Below are 20,014 nucleotides of genomic sequence, written 5' to 3' on the forward strand. Positions count from 1 at the left end.
ATGGTACCGTATTAGCTGATAATCCTACATTAATATCCAATACACATTCTGTAGTATCTTCAGTCTCAAAACATGTGCAGGTTTAACTGGAGGACATTTGTTCATCTCTTGGCATGAACATATTGCTGAATTAGTCTAACCATTTGCTTAATATCATGAAGTTATAGCATACTGACAGCATGACAAGCCTAGCCTTGCTCTATTTTCATCTTATTGTCAGTGTAAAGGTATGGCAGTGAGTTTCTGCCCTCTTCACCACCTCCATGACTGAAGGAGGGGTATGTGCAGATTCAGTGTAGGTAGTTAGAATAAAGATAAGCAGATTAAAAATTCCACTTAAAGTGAATAACAAGGTTTGTAACTGTTAAATACAAAGTTTACAGCATGTACAACTTTAGTCATTGCCTGTTTAGTCCAAAACTTTACTATTACTTCAAATATTTACTTTTCCCTGATGGAATCATTGGTCTGTCTCAGCCATCTTTGTTACAAAGGATACTCCCGAACTGTCTGATCATTTGAAACTGATCTTGTTGCTAACTCTCCAGTCATAAAATCTCTTTTCACCATTCTAACAATTAAAAACACTGAAATCTTTGTCCCATACCTGGGTTCATCTTGAGGTAGACTGAATGAAGATAATGTATTCAACAGCTCACCTGATTGTGAAATAATTTATCTTTATCATGGAGAACAAGTGGTTACTGTCACTTTAAATCCATGTTCAGCTGAAATGAGCTTGTGATTGTACAGATTGGATTAAGATCACTGTGCACAAATACACAAAACCGCATTTTGTCACTCATTAAGTTCAGAACAATATATATAGTGGGGATGTTGGTTGTGCAGTACTGAGATTATAAAAATCAAATTCAAGCACAAGTTCATGGTTTACTTGGTCATACACTTAAAATGGGAGATTGGAATATAAATTAATTTATTTTCTCCCATCTCATTTCAGATTTTTCTGTGACTGTGGTGCTGGAACACTTTCAAATCCTTGCACATTAGCAGGAGAACCCACACATGATACAGACACTCTGTATGACTCTGCACCACCAATAGAGTCCAATACATTGCAGCATAACTGAAAGTTTGTTTTTCCTGCCATTCTAATCAACAGTAACTCCATTTGTATAAAAAAAAAACTAGGGGGAAATTGTCATTTGCCCAAATCTTCAGGAAGAATCTGAATTTGTACAGCTGGTGTGCCTGTGTGGATGGCACTGGAGTCTGAACTCTGGTGTTCTGATAGTGAAGGAGTAATCTGCTAACTCAGGATCAAGAGAAGGTGCTGGGCATGAATAGCATTATGACAGATTAAACAGCCAGCAGTGGACTACCCAAGGGACAAAATGCCACCTTGTGAAGCTGTCTTCTCTGGACAAGTAGCATTGAACCATGGAGCTGACAAGGAAGACTGTTGCAGAGTGCCAGGTGTTCTGCAGCACCTATGGACACTGGGTACTGATTGGGTTGGTGTATGTATGAAAAATGTGATCTAGCACTTCTGCATTTGATTTTTTTTAAAAAACAAAACATTTATTCAATGGAGACAACTGATTTTAATGCTTTTCTCATGTAGCTTTTTTTTGTAATTTCAAGCAAAACCTTATTGTACTTGAATGTGTCCTGTTTTGTTAGCAGAACTAGAGACTTGCTGTAACTATACTCATGTCCCAGTATCTTATTCTTTCTATGAAAGAGAAAAGATAACACTAAATCGATTGTATCCCACAACTATTGATTTCAATTACAGAACATAAATATGTTCTTTTTAAAGTTATTTCCAGAAGTCAACGTAAGTGCTTTCATGAGACTGTACAGGGAGGGATTAAGGGAAAGTAGACATCTGAAGTGGTACCAGTATTTGAATTAGATGCCACCTCATTAAAACATGCATATTGTTACAAAAGTAACTTCTGGACAGTGCCATTTTGGTAATGCTTCTTCTCCCTGTAATGAAACTAGTATATATGTACATATATACTCAGTCTCCCTTTACTAGCTTTTCATTAATGCGTATTGGTGACAGTGGGTAAAATCAACAGCTTGAAAGTGTATGCATGTACCATAACATCCTAGACTTAATATATTGTGGAGCATTCAATAACCATTATGTAGATGATAGGTAACAATAAAAAGGGTTTAATTTCCTAGGAAGAGAGTCTTATCATTTTAAAATAAACTTTATTAGAACATAATTTCAAAAATCATGTCTTTGAATTAAACCATACACTTGATACTGTTTTCAGATTTCAGCAATCTTCTGCAGTATTGGCTTTAGGGTAAGGAAGGTCATATTTTGGTCTTCAACCAAAAAACACATCTCTCTGGAAGTGAAAAGAAAAGAGTTTTTGAAAACTTAGTACTTAGACATTAGAACTTCAGCTGTACTACACTGCACTACAATCCACCATTCATTAAGTGAGCTAAAAGATCCTCTTTTACTTGACTTAAAGGGTAGCAATTCTATGATTATCCTAATATGGTCAGCCCTGCCTGTGAATGATGCCTTTGAAAAGGGAGATATTAAATGAAAACATTTAGCATGTTATGCTGATTGTGTAGAAACTTAAGTGAATATAATGCTATGCTTTTAATTCCTTCACATACAATCCACAGTGGAAAAGTGAACATTATTAGCACACTGCATCTTAAAAACCAGCTTAGGAAACAGGATATCAACCCTGGAGGTTGAGCTAAGCTCTTTCCTGACTAATAGAAAGTTACAATTAATCCCTTGGGAAAGTAGTTTTACCACTGTTTCAGCTTGATGAAATTAATGTGTATGCAGTTAAGTAAAAAACAAGGTTTAATTATTTTCTACACCTACTTGAAAAGTCGGAAGGAAACTGTAGTCTTCTCAAATTCTTTAGCTTTCTTGTGACCTTTCTGGATAATTTCCTCAGGAATGTTTGCAAGTCTTGCTGCATTAAATCCATAACTCTTCGGACAAGCTCCTTTGATAAATTTATATAGAAACGTGATCGTTTCTTGACTTGGATCTTCGCACTCATTCTCAACCATGCAGGCCTATAAACAGTCCAGAGAATATTATGGAGCCAAGTACAAACTTAAATGTTTTTAATTTGAAGTAAATGTTATTTCACTGTACTTATGAAAGAAGTCAATGTCTCCACTAGGCATGCAGGTTTCCATGCCTTTATCACCATGCAGTTGATTTTTGCAACTTTTCTAACGAAAGACCAGGTCAAAATACAAGTATGAAATATTCCAACTATATTGAGTGCCATGTGCTTACCATATGTCCTAAACTGATTGCTGTGGAGCGAGAGAAATCTTCCACAAGGGAATGGTAGTGTGTAGAAAACAAAGTGCGGCACTTGATATTTTCAGCAAGCTCCTTCACTACTGCACTAGCAATTGCTGTGCCGTCATATGTTGCTGTACCACGGCCTGGAATAAAAATTCAGAACGCTTCAATCATATCTAACAAACTAGCTGACTATATAGTTTGTAGAAGTAACAAATTATGAAAAACCTTTCTGGTCTGACTGTCCTAAAGGAAGTGCATCTCAAACCTAGATATTTATTTTAATTTACTCAGGTCATTTGCAACAGCAATAGGGCTTAACATGTGTAATGTGGTCATCCTCCAGAGCAGTTGGGTCCTACCCAAACCATCCCAATTCAGTGAGAGGGATTTACAAAACGGAGCTAGGATGCAGAGGTTAGGCTGTTGGAGGGGGGGAAAGAGGAGGAGGAGAGAGAATTTCACTATCCCATGGTTATTAATGACCAGTTAGACAATGTGTTATCCCTCCAAAAACCCTTACCTACAGACTATACCAGGGGTGTGCAACTTTTTTCTAAATGTGAAGAGCCTTAAGAAAATTGCCAAAAATATACTTCCTAGAATTGCAAAAATATATTAAAGTGAGGTCATCAAATGCTTTCTCATTTAATACTTTCTATAGTTTTGTCAGTAAAACCAGCAAAAACATTTTCCTAACAAAGACAACTTTCCACCCCAGATTAAATTTAACTGTTAAAAACAATGTTGCAGCCATAAAACTTTAACTATAACCAATGTGTAGACATGACCGTTTTATTAAGCTCAATGCTGTTTTTTCATTAAAATCATTTGAAACTGTGAAATTTGATTATTAACCTTTGATTCCCATGGGAAAATGGTGTTACCTCATTCTCTACCTGGTATTTCTAGTGTTTTTCCCCCCACACTACAACAACATAAAGGTTGGACCTACAAATGAATCATGGTCTCTTCATACAAATATCAAACGGCAACTAATATTCTTCCTGATCTCCCATTGGAACAAAAAAAAACCCCACTCTGCACTGGTGGTGCTACATAAAACAGGAAAGAACATACAGCACACCACAAAACGTTTCACAGGAAATGAAAGCAACATTGCAGCCAATTTGCACACTAATGCCAGGCTGCAGGGTTAAAAAAAGAGAAATGGCCATCACTGAGCCAAGGATGCCATGTCTCTAGATTTCTAAACATGTATCCATTTTACTCTGCTCACTAATAGCTAGGAAATATTTGTTTAAAATAACTCCAATAAGACCATGGCAATATTTTCCTCACAAACATGTACGCCATCCACAAACAGCAGGAAAGGTAAGATTTTGGATCTAAAGTGCCAGCTCCCTCTCAGGAGTCCCTATAAAATGCACAATATTTCATTTTATAAAATGAATAAGATCTGACATTTTACAACTGAAGAAACCAAATAAATTCGCCAATATGGATTGGAACAGTGATGAATGGAGCCAAGTGATCACAAAAGATCTTTTGATGTACTTTCACATTTCTGTTTATTCGTATCATTTCCCTAGATCACCTCTATTGAAAATAACCACAAATCCTCTCCACCTGGATTGCTGGTGACTACAACCAGCCAGTACTCAATGGTTGTTTTGCTGTAGCCCCAGGAAACAAAAAGCAAACGCCATTTTAAATGCTCAGTGAAAGCATTTTGATTTGTTCTTATGACAGCTCATCAAATTCAAATACAAAGTGGCACCAGCTCCTTAAACATGTGAGAAAACCATCATGGATTCATCAGATACTTTAAGTATATGCAAAAAGTTACCCAATTCATCCAGAAGCACAAGGGAATGTGAAGTTGCATGTTGCAAGATACTGGAGGTCTCGCTGAGTTCCACAAAGAAGGTGCTTTCACCTATGAGAATGAAAGGTTTAATGTTATTTCAGACACTACTGCACATGGCCCGAGGAGACTTGCTCCACTGTAGTTCACTACTTTCTGCAACAGCTTTTTCTAGACATTGTGTTGGACCTAAAGAGAGTTCATCAGCTTTCATCCAGCAGCTTTTTGTGCCAATAAGCTAATTGATCACTGTCCCACACGTGTGGAGACTATCAATAAAGTTAGCCTTCGTGAACCGCAGCCCAGTCAAATTTCTATTCGGGTTTTCTGTTGGATACAAACTGAACTTCCAGAGGATCTGAAAGTTACAGCAATAACCTGGCTACAGCCATGACTAAGAGGACTAATCTTTCGCAATTAAATAATGCAAAAACTTTTGGCTTAAAATTTAGCCATTTTTAATCCACATACACCCTTAAAGAAGCCAAACATAGATGCGCTTAGATTACTGAAAACTGCTTCTTAACTCCAGATTTTCTGTTATTTACTGTTATCACGACTCAGCAGGGCAGCAGTGCAAGTACTCTGAGCACTTTCACTCAAATGTAATAATGGGTTTATCTTTGTTTTGTACTAAAAATGCTTAGCTTCAGAAAAAAAGAACTGCAAACAATTGATAGCAATTTGGGCAAAACAATTCTGCACCCTTTTAAAAAGGAGTAAATCAATACCAAAATGTCATCTTACCTGACATGATTCTATCAGATGCTCCCAGACGTGTGAAAACTCTGTCTACAGGGTTAAATTTGCAGCTCTCTGCAGGCACATAGCACCCCAGTTGTGCCAGGATGACCAGGAGGCCAACCTAGTTGGGAAGGGGTAAAGAGAAGGGAGTCAGATCCCTGCTGTACGTCTTTCACATCACTCTTCTACATTCTTCACCTCAAATGCATTCTGTTCAACCTCTCATTTGTTCTGCTATTATTCTAAGATCATTCCTCAAACTGCAGGGGAGGATTAAAAACAACTTTTGGTTTAAAATTCAGCCATTGTATATACTCTCAACCCGAAATTATAAACTGGATTCAAATCTCTAGGTATTATACAGTACTTGCTGCAGACTGACAGAATGCTCTGCATTTTCAATGGATAAGTCTTGGACTTGAAGCTGAACCACGGCTTCATCTGCCTCCTTTGGAAGTTCAAAACAAATCACATGGCAATATTCTGGAAAACAAGAGGGAGCCCCCCTCCTCTTTGTTCAACCAATATTTAGCCTCCAACTAACACTGGAACACATTCACTGGTCATTACACTGCATGAGTTTGCAGTGGGCAAGATGATAAGACAACACTGAAGTGACTACACTTCGAAAAGGTACTTCATCAGCTGCTCTAAGTTTAAAGGAGCTAGATGATAGAAATGTGCTGGATACTGCAGGTTCACACCTGTCTCATGAGTGTAGATTTGCCTCCCATATTAGGGCCTGTTACAAGCAGGCAGGAAGCCTGGTTGTTACTGGGACCGCCGTCCAAATCTTCAACGTCCGTGCAGCCAATAAACACGTCATTCGGGATGAAATCCCCAAAAAAGGTTTTTAAGACACATGGGTGGCGTGAAGCTCGAAGCTCTAGGAACGGTCGCGTGTCATCTTCAGCAAGCATTACGACAGGTCTGCACATCGGCCCATCTCCACTCTGACTGTAGTGTGTTAGGCTCAACAAAACATCTGCAAGAGTAAGACCACTGAGTTGAAGGCAAATTCTGAAGAACCATGCAAGAGTGACAATGCAATGAAATCTGCAAGAATCAAACCTTTGTACCATTTCCTGGTGGCAAAGGAGATTTATATTAACAATTGAGCTGCCAGAGGTGGAGGAGGAGGCTGGTACAATTATAGTATTTAAAAGGCATCTGGATGTGTATATGAATAGGAAAGGTTTAGAGGGATATGGGCCAAGTGCTGGCAAATGGGACGAGAGGAGGTTGGGATATCTGGTCAGCATGGACAAATTGGACCAAACGGTCTGTTTCGTGGTGTACAGACTATGACTATGTGAAGATCAACACACAATGTTGCGGAAAGCGGCCATTCCCCTTGACCTTGCTGCCCTTTTTCCCTATAATCCGACACTTATTGAAGTCTGCTTTGAAAACACTCAACAATTCAGCCTCGATAATAAAGAACGTCACAGGTTCAGCATCCTCAAGAAACTCATCTATCTTACATACCCACCCGCTTACAGATTATGCCAACTGGTCCTAGACTGACCTATAATGGAAAACCATCTTTCTGCATTTATCCTGTCTAGTCCCTTAAGAATCTTATATCAATAAGGTCACCTCTCATTCTTCTATATTCCAGTAAGTTCAGGCACCTCCTATATCTTTTCTCATTTAAAAAGAAAGGACTCTCCATATTTGGTATTACCAGAGTGAACCTTTACTGGCTGCCTTCAATGCCAGCAGCTCAAAAGGAGATCAAAACGGTTTTCAGTATTCCAGCTGTAGTCTAACCATGGCCTATTTTTATGCTCCATTTCTTTTGCCTTCCCTCATTACCTAAATTTGTACACTAGTTATTTGTGATTTATAGACTAGGGCTCCCAGATTCCTGCACAGAGGCATTTTACGCCTAAATAATATTCAGCACTTCTTCCTGCCAAAACGCACGTCACACATTTGCACATTATATCCTAAATTTCACAGACAAATCAGCATAATTATCAATACACAGCACCCAAAGTTATCATTGCTTAAGTTACTAATCAAATTGATTTATAAGCAGAGATTTCCTTCTTATAGAAAATATACTGGGATTTCCATTGACCAGAAACTGAACAGGACACAAAGGCACTGGTACACTGCCGTCTAAAGGGCACCAAGCGCCTGTGCAGTCACAATCGCGCTGGCTTCAGTTTTATGGAGGCCGTCCCAGATTCATAACTGCTCTGAGATAGCACGTTTCAGCCAGCTTCCCAAACAGAGGGCTGACAGAACATGGCAAATCCCTTTCTGAACACAAAGCAGTATCTTGGAGGAACTCCAAGTGATCCCTGAGGATTCCAAAATATTTACAGCACATTCCAAATGGAAGACATTGCAAATTTAGCAGTTAGAAAGCATTTCCGTTTAGACCAGCAATAGAATAAATTACCAACTGAAGTGTCGAATCAGACACAATCACACCTTGTAATTCACTATTGCTTCACTCAGATGCGAGTTTAAGTGCAAAATTCTGACTTACTCAACCAATAGCAACAAAAAAGAAAAATCATGGTCTAAACACTGGGCTGGGCCATGCCTGGGCTTATAGGAGACTGAAGGAGTTTGATCTGTTTGCAATAGCACCATGAGAAGGGTGAGATAGGATCAGTTTGAGCAGGTTGGGGATTGTAGCTGCTCTGTCCTGTCAGGTACCTCCCAGTGCTGAGGAGTGAAGCAGAAATCACACACCAAGGGTCAGTGCAGTGTTCAGCTCATCCTGTAAAATAGTGAGGAGACAGTTGCCCCAAGCTGAGTGTGGTCATCAAGGCCAATATGGGGATGTGGTGGCAGAGAGAGAGGCTGGGGTGGGAGCAGAGTGGGGTCGTTCGAAGAGTACTAAATGCAACCACAAAATGGTTCTGGAAATGGAGATACTTGGGTGAAAACAACTGAATCACCAGAAACCAGTAGGCAGCTAAATGGACATTGTGCCCCCTTTTCCTATTGGCCCATGAGATTTATTCAGTCAAAAGGAAGATTAAAGAAGAGGCAGCACAAGGACACTCACCAAGGACAGCCATACAGTCAACTGCTGCCTGCCAGCTTTTGTAATTCTTGTCAAAGTTGTAGAAAAGCCTCCTCATGCAGTCCTGAAGAGCACTGTCCCGCCTCTCCTCAGCATTGTTCATCGTTTCCAGCAGCTTCTCGATCGATTTAGTCCAGTAACGTTTGTAGCCCTTTTTGGTCGACTTCAGCTCATAATCCTCCGGCACGCGGCGGTCAGCGATGTGTTCGGGAACCTCCAGCTGATAGCGATTGCGGCCCGAGCCCCAGTAAACCATACTGCGGCAGCAGAGCCTCACACGCTGCGCCTCCAGGTATTCCTGCAGCTCGCGCTCCGTCTGCTTGATGTCGGCAAGGGCCTGGTCATAATCAGGGTCAAAGCCAGCTTTTGGAGTGATGACTCCAGTGTTCCTCGCCTTCTGGTGGTCAAAAGCTGTGTCCCACCTCTTCAGCTCAGCGGAGAGATCAGGGAAGAGGCCTTCGGCAGTGCTGCCTTTCAGATTGACAATCTGTCTGAGCAACCGAGACCGGAAGGCATTCAGAGACGGCTCGACAACCTGTAGAATCTCTTGGAAGACTTTGAAACCTTCCAGGGAAGACAGGAAGTCGGCGATTTTCTTCTTGCTGTAGCTGGTCTCTTCGTAGAACACGGCGCGGCTGTCGGGGTGGTCCTTGCTTTTCAGCGGTGACCCGATGCTGTGGATGCGGCTCAGGAGTCGCTCCAAGTCGGGCACCTTCTTCAGCAGCTCGACGAGCTCCGCGACAGTGCTGGGCACAGCCATGAGATCCTCAATGGCACTGAGCCGGTCCTCGATGGCGAGAGGCTGGCACAGTGGGGCACACAGCCACTGCTTCAGTAACCGCTTGCCAAAGTAAGTGCAGCAGTGGTCCAGCTGCTCCAGCAGGGTGCCCTCGCGGGTGCCAGTGGTGGCATTCTGCAGCAGCTCTAGGTTGGTCAGGGTGACGCCATCCAGTACAAGGCGCTGTCGCCCCACAGCAGGGCGGGTAGGGGACCCCTTCGCGCGATCGGCAGACACATCCACGGGAGTGTACTCCTCGAAGTTGGCCATCGATAGCAGCTCCTGGTCGATAAGGCACCGCTTGAGGTAGAAGACACAGGCGCCGAGAGCTGAGAGGGCCAGGTCATAGCCTTCGCCCGGGGTGAGGCCGAGAGAGTCAGTCTCGGACACCATCAGCCGCAGAGCATCAGGCAGAGGGACCCCCTGCTCCCTCACTTCACTGAAATAGCCCTCCTCGGCCAGCACTCGGAGGGTTTTGGAGGCGTCCCAGAACTGGGAAGCAGGCTGCAGGCCTTCCTGCAAGGCCGAGCCCAGGCAGCCTTTCAGGATCTTCCTGGTCTCCGCCGACGGGTTGCCCCTCTCGAACAGCACCTGCACCGGGGGGTGATGTGCCAACAGGGTCCGCAGGCGGGAGCAGTGCCGGTCGTCCACGAACTGGCCCACGTGGAACTTGCCGACGGATGTGTCGACGAAGCAGACACCATAGGAGCAGGCCTGGCCAGCTGGCTCAGTGCTCGCCGCTGCCTCCTTAAGGCACAGCAGGTACTTGCTGCAGCTCTCGGCTGCACTCCCGTCCAGGACGCTGTACGTCTGCGTGCCCTTGGTGATGACCCGGCAGACCTCGCGCCGGACCACCCGGTCAAACTTGGTTGGGTGATGCAGTGACTTGCAGCGGGCCTCCATCATCTCGGGCGTCTCCGTCTGCTCCACCCGCGCCACCTTGTAGCCCTTCTGAACCAGGGCGTCCGAGAAACGGCCAAAGGCAATCTCGGGGAAGCCCGAGTGCGCCCAGCTGCCTTTCATGAATGACAGGCCCAGCTCGGTCACGCCAGTGACGGCGTCCACATGGTACAGCTCGTAAAACTTGCCAACTTTGTAGAAAATCACGGTGTCAAACATCTGGGACTTCAGCTCCCACCACCGCCGCATGCCCGGAGTGCACCTGCTCAGGAAGTCGTCAGGGACGTACAGTGTGGACGGGTCGTATTCGGGGTCACCCTCCTTTCGTCTCTTAGCGTCCTTCCTCTTGCCTGGTTTGAACCACTCGAGCTTCTCGTGGTCCCAGGTGGTGGCTGGCGAGGGACTGCCTGCTCCCCCGCTGTTAGACTGGCACTCAAAGGTCTCTGGAGCAGAGAATGCCGAGAGTCTGGACTTGGTGCTTGAGGACACTGCTCCCGTCGCCGCTCTCTTGGGCAGCTCCGAGGGGGAGCTGGAGGCACTTTTCTTCCTGGCTGTGCCTCCGCGTTTCCGTTTGAATGGCGTCTTGACTGGACTGTCGGGGTCAGTCTCAGGATCCGGCTCACTGAGCTCCCTCTCGTCGACCCCGCTGCTGCATTCCTCACTGCTCCCGTCATGCTGCTCCGGCCTGAACTCCTCCTCGGAGCTTTCTGCGTCACTGTCCGACTCCACCACCAGCCGCCGCCTCTTGGCTTTGGTGCTGGCTGATCGTGTGGTCCTCGACCTCTGCCCTTTCACCTTCTCGTCCTCGCTGTTATTTTCTTTATCTTCTTCGCTCGCTGCCGACTGGTCAGTCACCTGGAAAGGAACATTCAGGATTGACTCAATTCTCATCTTGACCCCCAACCCTCCGGCCTGTCCAAAGCAGCCCCACCCCCGCCAACAGCCTGGCATGACCAGTCAGTGAAACAGGAACAGGGGCAATCCAGCCCAGACTAATGGAACAGAAACGGTCAGATGGGTAGAATCACCTGAGTGAAAGGGAGTCTCAGCAGTACAAAGCAGCCGGAGGCCATGCCTCATATTGGCACCGATGGCAGAGGTAGGAATGGGGAGGAGGTACTGAAAGTATATTTCGGAGACCTGGGGAGGAGGTTGAAAGGCACGCTCACTGAAACAGTAATCTCCGAATTCATCCCAGCCCCATGTACAGGGAACAGGGAAGCCAGCGAACAAACACATGGCTTCAAAGTCGATATAGGAGGGTGGGTTTCAAGACAGATTCTGGAGAAGATGGGGCCATGCAGTCTTTACCTGAACAGGACCAGGATAAATATCCACGCAGGCAGATTTGTTCTTGTTGGGGAGGCTTTAAACCAGATGGGCAAGAGGCATGGTAACCAGAGGGGAAATTCTTGACGGGGAATGGGAAACAGAAATCTAGTGAGCAACTCAAAGAGAGAAGTTCGATACCGTACAGTGCAGGAATACGGTAGCATTAAAAAGTATTTATGTAAACATGAGAGTATAGTGAACAAAGCCAGTGAGCGGAGAGCACAGGTCAACACGCAATAGTATTGCAGAAACAGAAATGCAGCTTAAAGAGAGGCAAAACATCCTGGGGGCGGGGGTGGAATGGTCAGGCGGGATAAAAAAAATGGGGTAAGAAAGTTTGAGGCATTATTAGCTACATTATCCAGCTAGCAGGAAGTACGCACTAGCCTCATTCAGTATATGAGTTCAGCCCAGAATGAAAAAGATGGCAGTCACATTGGGAGGTGTGCACCATAGAACCCCAACAAGGGACAGTTCGAGGAGCAAGTGTGTATACGAGCGCAAAGAAAAGCTAAGAACTGTGGTCACTTCAACTACACAAATATCAACTGACAGGCACAAAATTCTTCAACTCTTCAATTCTTCAGTACCTCCTCCCCATTCCTACCTCTGACATCGGTGCCAATATGAGGCATGGCCTCTGGCTGCTTTGTACTGCTCCTTAACTTTTTTAAGCTAACACATGAGAAATCCAACGAGAGAAAAGGTAGCTAAGTTCAGTCTCAGGAAAGGTGCCACGTAGGAAGTAGCAACAGTGGGGGACCATATTGGAGACAGTCATAATACAGTTAGATTTATCATTAGAGGAAGAGAGAAATAAAGATTAGATTAGATTAGATTACTTACAGTGTGGAAACAGGCCCTTCGGCCCAACAAGTCCACACCAACCCGCCGAAGCGCAACCCACCCATACCCCTACATTTACCCCTTACCTAACACTACGGGCAATTTAGCTTGGCCAATTCACCTAACCCGCACATCTTTGTGACTGTGGGAGGAAACCGGAGCACCCGGAGGAAACCCACGCAGACACGGGGAGAACGTGCAAACTCCACACAGTCAGTCGCCTGAGTTGGGAATTGAACCCGGGTCTCAGGCGCTGTGAGGCAGCAGTGCTAACCACTGTGCCACCGTGCCGCCCACAAACATTCCAAACTGAGGGAAGGCAAACTATAGAAAGTTGAAAAATGATCTGGCAAATGTCAACTGGGTACAGATACTTCAGAAAGGTCAGTAGCATATCAATAAGAAACAGCCAAAAGTGAGATTCAGTGAGGACAACGTTGACAATCTCACAAAAGATTCTGCTAAATCCAGAGCTCTGTGGTTATCCCAAAGCATACAGAGTAAGATCAAGCTGAAAAAAAAAGTTCATGAAACCTCAGAGTACAGGGTGAAGGGACACAGGAATTTAGGAGAACACAAAACAGGAAGTACTACTACTGATAAAATTAAGAAAAATACACACATATATTAAGAGCAAGAGCTGAGATTAGAGAGTGGTGCTGGAAAAACACAGGTCAGGCAACATCCGAGGAGCAGGAAAAATCAACGTTTTGGGCAGGAGCCCTTCATCAGCAGAGAGCATTGAGAAATTTGCATTTGCAATCCTCACTTTTTGTCTAAGGCATGGGCTGAGCCCATAAAAACATATGCATGACTAATAGAATGTGGGCAGGTTCTCAATTATTGTGTCTCTGTCTTCACAAAGGAGAAAGATGCTGCCTGCAATCTAGCCAAGGAGAGGGGAGTGGGAAACAGAAAAATAAGATGTCCGAGAAGGGAGTACTTGAGGGTCTGACCACCTTCAAGGCAGATCAAGGTTAGATGGAACGTATCTTAGGTTGTCCTAGGAATTAGATGATTCTCTGAAGCTTAATTTCCAAACCTTACCGGGCGCAAACACTGCTCCAGGGAACTGAGGATTTGCAAACATTGCACTATTATTCAAGAGTAATGCAAGGGCTAGGCCAAATAATTATAGTGGGTAATCAACCCAGATGATGGACAAATTACTGGGGTCAGCAGGGATGTAGTGCTGGAACTATCCTGGAGACTGGTTAGGCTACAGCTGGGGTCAGTGTACCGTTTTGGTCAGCTTATGCAGGACAGGATAAGACAGGATACAGAGGAGATTTACATGAATGTAGCCAGACTTGAAAATTGTAGCTGTGAGGATACATTAGAGATGCTAAGGCTATTGTCTGTGGAACAGAGGAGGCTGAAGGTTGATTTAAATTGTGGTTTATAAAATAATGAGGGGTTTGGATACAGTGGACAGAGCAGACCATATTTCACTGTGGAGAGATCAGTTACCTGGAGCACAGATTTAAGGTGATCAGGTGAAGGATTACCGGGGACACAGAGAAGCTTTTTCACCCAGTGGATGGTGGGGGTCTGGAATTCATTGCCCATTTTGGAGCTTGAGGAACTTAAAAGGAATCAAGACTTTTAAGGGATGACTTGATAGAGGTGTACAAAATGATTAGGGGTTTAGATAGGGTTGATGGTGAGAATCTTTTTCCACATATGGAGTCAGCTATTACGAGGAAGCATAGCTTTAAATTAAGGGGTGGTAGGTATAGAACAGATGTTAGGGGTAGATTCTTTACTCAGCGAGTCGTGAGTTCATGGAATGCCCTGCCAGTAGCAGTGGTGGACTCTCCCTCTTTATGGGCATTTAAACTGGCATTGGATAGACATATGGAGGATAGTGGGCTAGTGTAGGTTAGGTGGGCTTGGGTCGGCGCAACATTGAGGGCAAAAGGGCCTGAACTGCGCTGCATTTTTCTATGTTTCTAAGATCTGGATCAGAGCCTGAAGTGCTTTAATCTGCAAGGCCATTGCCCAAGGCGCCAGGAAAAGGTGGCTAGGCTTTCCAGCCAGCGCAGAGTGGGCCAAATGGCCTTTCTGTGCCATAAGCTTGTCTTGTTTCAATGGAGTCCAGCTGCTAGTTGTCCAAAGGACAGCAATCTCTACAACTTGGCATTCGGAGGCAGAAGGGCAAAAGAATGAACAAACAGTGGAAACATTCAGTGTCGGGAACTGTAACGCATTTACTGGAAAGTGGCAAGTTTAATACATTGGGGACAATACAGTTTGAATAAATTGACCTGTAAGTTGTTGGACCATAGCCTACCCTTCGATACTGACACAAAGTGATAGAGCTATTGGGAGGGCTGGTGTAAGAGATGTTCAGTATTGTTCGCATGAGTGTTTCAAGCCACATGATACATATATTCATGTGGAGCTCCAAGTACAACTGCAACTAAAACTATCAGATTACTTCATGATCAGTGACTGTTCTAGAGACAGAGGAAGCAGGATCTCACGTAGTCACCCAATCTGAAAGGGCAGGAATTCCCACCTTTTCACCTCCTGTGAATTTCAGGGCACTGCTGCCTAGCTCAGATCAACTCATTTCAGCACCAGCTAGAGGAATCAAATTTGGGGAATGTTCCCTGTTCAAAAGGGGCTGGCTTCTTTCTTTCTGAAGAAGTTTAATTGAAACCATTGCTCATTTACCTCCATTTCCTCCTCCTCCTCCTCCTCTTCTTCCTCTGGTTCGGAATTTTCAGTGCACACGGCCAATTCCAAACGTTTCTCTCTCGATTTCGGAAAAGCAGCATCTGCGAGCTCCACTGCCCTGCGGATTTCAGGTTTCCCACTGAAATAGATGCCACCCCTCTGAGCCTCCTTACATCCCGGACCTGCAAAAAGAAATACAAACCTGACACAGCCATACAGCACAGAACAGGTCGTTCAGCCCACCTAGAGTCATAGAGATGTACAGCATGGAAACAGACCCTTCGGTCCAACCCGTCCATGCCGACCAGATATCCAATCTAGTCGCACCTGCCAACACCCGGCCCATATCCCTCCAAACCCTTCCTATTCATATACCCAGCTAGATGCCTCTTAAATGTTACAATTGTACCAGCCTCCACCACTTCCTCTGGCAGCTCATTCCACACACGTACCACCCTCTATGTAAAAAAGTTGCTCCTTAGGTCTCTTTTATATCTTTCCCCTCTCATCCTAAACCTATGCCCTCTAGTTCTGGACTCCCCCACCCAGGGAAAAGACTTTGTCTATTTATCCTATCCATGCCCCTCAATTTTGTAAACCTCTATAAGGTCACCCCTCAGCTTCCGGCACTCCAGGGAAAACAGCCCCAGCCTGTTCAGCCTCTCCCTATAGCTCAAATCTTCCAACCCTGACAACATCTTTGTAAGTCTTTTCTGAACCCTTTCAAGTTTCACAACATCTTTCTGATAGGAAGGAGACCAGAAATGCACGCAATATTCCAAGAGTGGCCTAACCAATGTCCTGTACAGCCGCAACATGACCTCCCAACTCCTGTACTCAATACTCTGACCAATAAAGGAAAGCATACCAAATGCCTTCTTCACTATCCTATCTACCTGCGACTCCACTTTCAAGGAGCTATCAACAAATACAAAAAAAATCGAATCCCATTTTCCTGCACTTGGTCCACAGCCTATGCCCTGGCACGTTAAGTGCTTTTCCAGATATTTCTTTAACGTTGGGAGAGTAGCTGCCTCCACCATGCTCTCAGGCAGCCTGTTCCCTGTTTATATCACCCTCAGGGTAAAGCGTTTCCCCCATATCCCCTCAAAACCGGTTTCTCCTCACCTGTTGTGCTCTGGTCTTAGACACGTCTGCCATGGGAAGACATTCTCAGATTTACTCTGTCTATACCTCAATTCTGTAAACCTCAAAAATAAATCCCACCCAAAGGCCCAGCCTCCTCTGCTGTAGGGAAAACAAATCCAGCCTGTGTAGTATGTCCTCAACTGACACTCTGCATCCCAAACACCACCTTGGTATATCTCACCTATGCTCTCTCCAGTGCAATTATGTCCTTTCAACAGTGTAGCCACCAAATACCACCCCACTGAGCCCCTTTACACACCAGACCTGCAAAACCAAGAACAGTTCACCCGCTTACAGGTGGTAACCTGACAGAGCCATACAGCACAGAACAGGTCCTTCAGCCCACGTCTGTGCTGACCAACAAACACCAAAAATGGGGCCTAACCAATGCTCCATAAAGTTGCAACAAGAGTTCCCTGCTCCTATACTCTAGACCCTGGCTAATGCATTTAGTGAATGCTGTATTTTAATACAGCAAAACCCTCCCAATGTTAGGGAAGATTGGAAAGGAAGTGTCCTGATTCCCACTGTGTATGCATGTGAAACTTAGATGGAGCAAAGGGCATAACAGGCAATTGCCCAGGGGTGAAAGTAAGTGGACCATTCCCCAGAGAGACAGGATGTGGAATTTGCAGCACACCCTTTTTGGTGGGAATGGAATCAGTGACAGATCGAGCAGAATGCTTCTGCTCTTTGGCAATGATGAGGTGCGAAAATGTCTGGCTCATTTACAACGTGATCAAATAATCAAGGGAGCTGTGGCAGCATCACATGTAGGGACTGGTAAGCAAGGAACTCTTTCAGTACTAAAAGCCATGCCTTAAAACCTCCATGCCTCCACTTCGAGAATAAGTGTAAAGGGATGGTGCAGCCAATACGTCAGCATCATTCACCACCTACAATATATAACCTCATATCACAGGAGACAACATTTAAAAAAAATGGACAGGTACATGGATACTAACAGTTTAGGGGGACATGGGCCAAACACCGGCAAATTAGACCAGTTCGATTTAGGAAACCTGGTCACCATTGGGACACAGGGTCTGTTTCTGTGTTCTCTCATTTACCAAATGAATAAACATATTAAACTGTGAGAAATATCACAAACAACTAAGCCCATGCTCAGATACAAATACCTATCAATGGAAATGCAGCACAGTAACAACTGTGTTTCTGATTCTGTTACCAAATCACTAGAGTTTATAATTGTTGAGGGACTTATGCTGTTTTTCACAGGTTTTCAGAAAAATCTCTTCATAATGAGACTGACTAGCACCTAGCTTTCACACCAGGGAATTCCCAATGTTCGAAAGAATACAAACTATGGAAACACAGTGATGACCTTATAGTAAAGATTTGAAGTCAGATCAAAAGATCAAACACAAACCTCGTCTGCAAAATCTACATTGACACTACTGGGACAAGGTTTGCACAGTCACACCAAATTATTCTCGACATGAACTGCAAAATTACTTTATAAAGGTGTTTTGATAGAAACTGCTTGGGAAGTACTGCAGCCTTAAATTGGACTTCTCTTTGCAGAATTTGAAGATTTCCAGTGGTTGACGGGGGAAGGGACGGCATGATAAAGAGACAAAAGGCTGAGCTACTATTTTCTAGGATGTTGATGTTGGTGCTGCACTGAGTCACATTGGCTTACCAGTTCTTTCCCCACCATCATCTGGTCAATCATTGGCAAGGTGTGCTAAATCACAACAGAAACTGGTATTTAACTCCATGATCTCTTACCTGTGTACAACCTGACATACTTCACACTAACCCAGCCTCTTGTTGGAGGATCATCAAAGAACTGGACATGAATACGGAGAGACTTCCCTTTGCCCCTGAGATACTCCTCAGCAGTTGGATGGTTATAGACCAGGCTTGGCCACCACGGATACCCTTCCAGTTTGGCCCACACCAGATCCCCCGGAGCAAATTCACAAGCTTGACTGCAGGAAAAGAGAACAGCGGAAATGTTCCTGAGCGTGTCAAATCCTTTTGCTGGAGTAACTCACTTCCTGTACAATTACAGCTGCCCTGCCCCAATATCGACTCACGCGGTTACATTTGCAGGGAACAATCATTGCACTGAAAATGAAACACGAGGGGACATAAGGGACGAGGCACCGTGAACAGCATTCAAGGCTCCCAAACCACACGACATTCCCAAGTGGTCAGCTGCAGATGCTGTACAAAGGCTTCGAAAAGAGCAAGTCGCTATGTAAATAAAGGAGACTTCCTGCTGCTTCGACCCTGTCAAAATATTATCAGAGTTACAATCTGAAATGGCGCCACCCACTGCACCCAAAGGGCAGGGGGCCTGGGCGCCACCCACTGCACCCAAAGGGCAGGGGGCCTGGGCGCCACCCACTGCACCCAAAGGGCAGGGGGCCTGGGCGCCACCCACTGCACCCAAAGGGCAGGGGGCCTGGGCGCCACCCACTGCACCCAAAGGGCAGGGGGCCGAGGGCCACACAGTACACCCAAAGGGCAGGGGGCTGGACACTAACATCCTAAACGATACCCCCCACCCACCCCTACCAACCACCACCAGGCCAGGGCCGGCCAGCCAGCCCCAGCAGCACTCACCCGAGAGCCGGAGGCCCCGGGGCCGCCTGCTTCTTGCCCGCTTTCCTCTCTCCGCCGGCGAACAGCGGACTGGCCTTGGGGGAGGCAGCCGCAGCTCGGCACCTCTTGGCCGGCCGGGCCCCGCTGCCATTCTCCCGGGGGGAGGTTTGGGCTTTAACCTTAGCGGAGGGACAAGAGGCTTCAGGGCTGGCCTTGGCCGCCGCCGAGGAGGAGGCGCTGAGCGGCGGAGATTTAGGAAAGAAGCTGAACAGAGTGCTCTGCCGGGACATTGTCCCCGTCCCCGCTCCAACCGGCCTCAGCTTTGGCGCTGGCGGGAAAATGGAACACCGGGTCACAGGAAGGAATCCAGAATGTTGCCTCCACCAATAGCAGCCCAGCTCCCCTTTCCCGCCAGCGCCTGTCCCCGCCCCCCTTGGTGTTTCAAGGTGGAAGAAGAAGCTGATTGGTTGCACTCATTGCCCTGCGCACCAGTTTGGAGACAGGTGCACGAATGTATACATTGCAATGCACTGCCCAAAGGCAGAGCCATAGAAATATTACAGCACATTTAGGCCACTCTGTTTGACCCTGCTGAACAGACCAGCCCATTCTAATCTTCCTATCCAGCACTTGGTTCAAAGCCTTAGGAGATTACGGCAGTTAAGTGCAAATCCAGAGTTTCCACCTCGATTATCAAACCAGCCAGTGAATGCCAAATACCCACCACTCTCTGGTTAAAAGATGTTTTTCCTTATAGTGTTACATAGAAAATAGGAGTAGGCCATTTGACCATTGGAGCCTGCTCCACCATTCAATTTGATCGTGGCTGATCATCTGACTTGATAACCCCTGTTC

General features: G+C 45.4%; 2 protein-coding genes across 2 annotated transcripts in view; one reads left to right on the forward strand and one right to left on the reverse strand.

Moving 5' to 3' along the window:
• Nucleotides 1–4,062, forward strand: part of fbxo11b (F-box protein 11b) — a 163,490-nt gene extending 159,428 nt beyond the window's left edge. Inside the window, exon 23 of the mRNA XM_060831368.1 lies at nucleotides 962–4,062. Within this exon, the coding sequence (XP_060687351.1) occupies nucleotides 962–1,091 (130 nt within the window). The 3' untranslated portion in view covers nucleotides 1,092–4,062. The remainder of the gene's footprint in view (nucleotides 1–961) is intronic.
• msh6 (mutS homolog 6 (E. coli)) lies at nucleotides 2,177–19,503 on the reverse strand. Its single transcript, XM_060831367.1, has 10 exons — nucleotides 19,181–19,503; nucleotides 18,338–18,540; nucleotides 15,434–15,618; nucleotides 8,881–11,431; nucleotides 6,554–6,834; nucleotides 5,853–5,970; nucleotides 5,088–5,177; nucleotides 3,266–3,420; nucleotides 2,837–3,036; nucleotides 2,177–2,333 (listed from the first exon to the last, which is right to left on the reverse strand). The coding sequence occupies exons 1-10, from the start codon at nucleotides 19,447–19,449 to the stop codon at nucleotides 2,252–2,254; spliced, it is 4,134 nt and encodes a 1,377-aa protein (XP_060687350.1). The 5' UTR covers nucleotides 19,450–19,503; the 3' UTR covers nucleotides 2,177–2,251.
• Nucleotides 19,504–20,014: the final 511 nt, after the last annotated feature.

The sequence above is a fragment of the Hemiscyllium ocellatum genome, chromosome 10 (assembly GCF_020745735.1).
Source record: "Hemiscyllium ocellatum isolate sHemOce1 chromosome 10, sHemOce1.pat.X.cur, whole genome shotgun sequence".
Taxonomy (NCBI): domain Eukaryota; kingdom Metazoa; phylum Chordata; class Chondrichthyes; order Orectolobiformes; family Hemiscylliidae; genus Hemiscyllium; species Hemiscyllium ocellatum.

What these genes read in the sequence shown, in the direction of transcription:
- msh6 (XM_060831367.1), bottom strand. Translation starts at nt 19,449, where the DNA reads ATGTCCCGGCAGAGCACTCTGTTCAGCTTCTTTCCTAAATCTCCGCCG. An exon ending in AGGAGGAGGAGGAAATGGAG is followed by an intron (nt 11,432 to 15,433) that starts GTAAATGAGCAA and finishes GTTCCTTTCCAG; the next exon opens with GTGACTGACCAGTCGGCAGC. An exon ending in TGACTGTATGGCTGTCCTTG is followed by an intron (nt 6,835 to 8,880) that starts GTGAGTGTCCTT and finishes TTACTCTTGCAG; the next exon opens with ATGTTTTGTTGAGCCTAACA.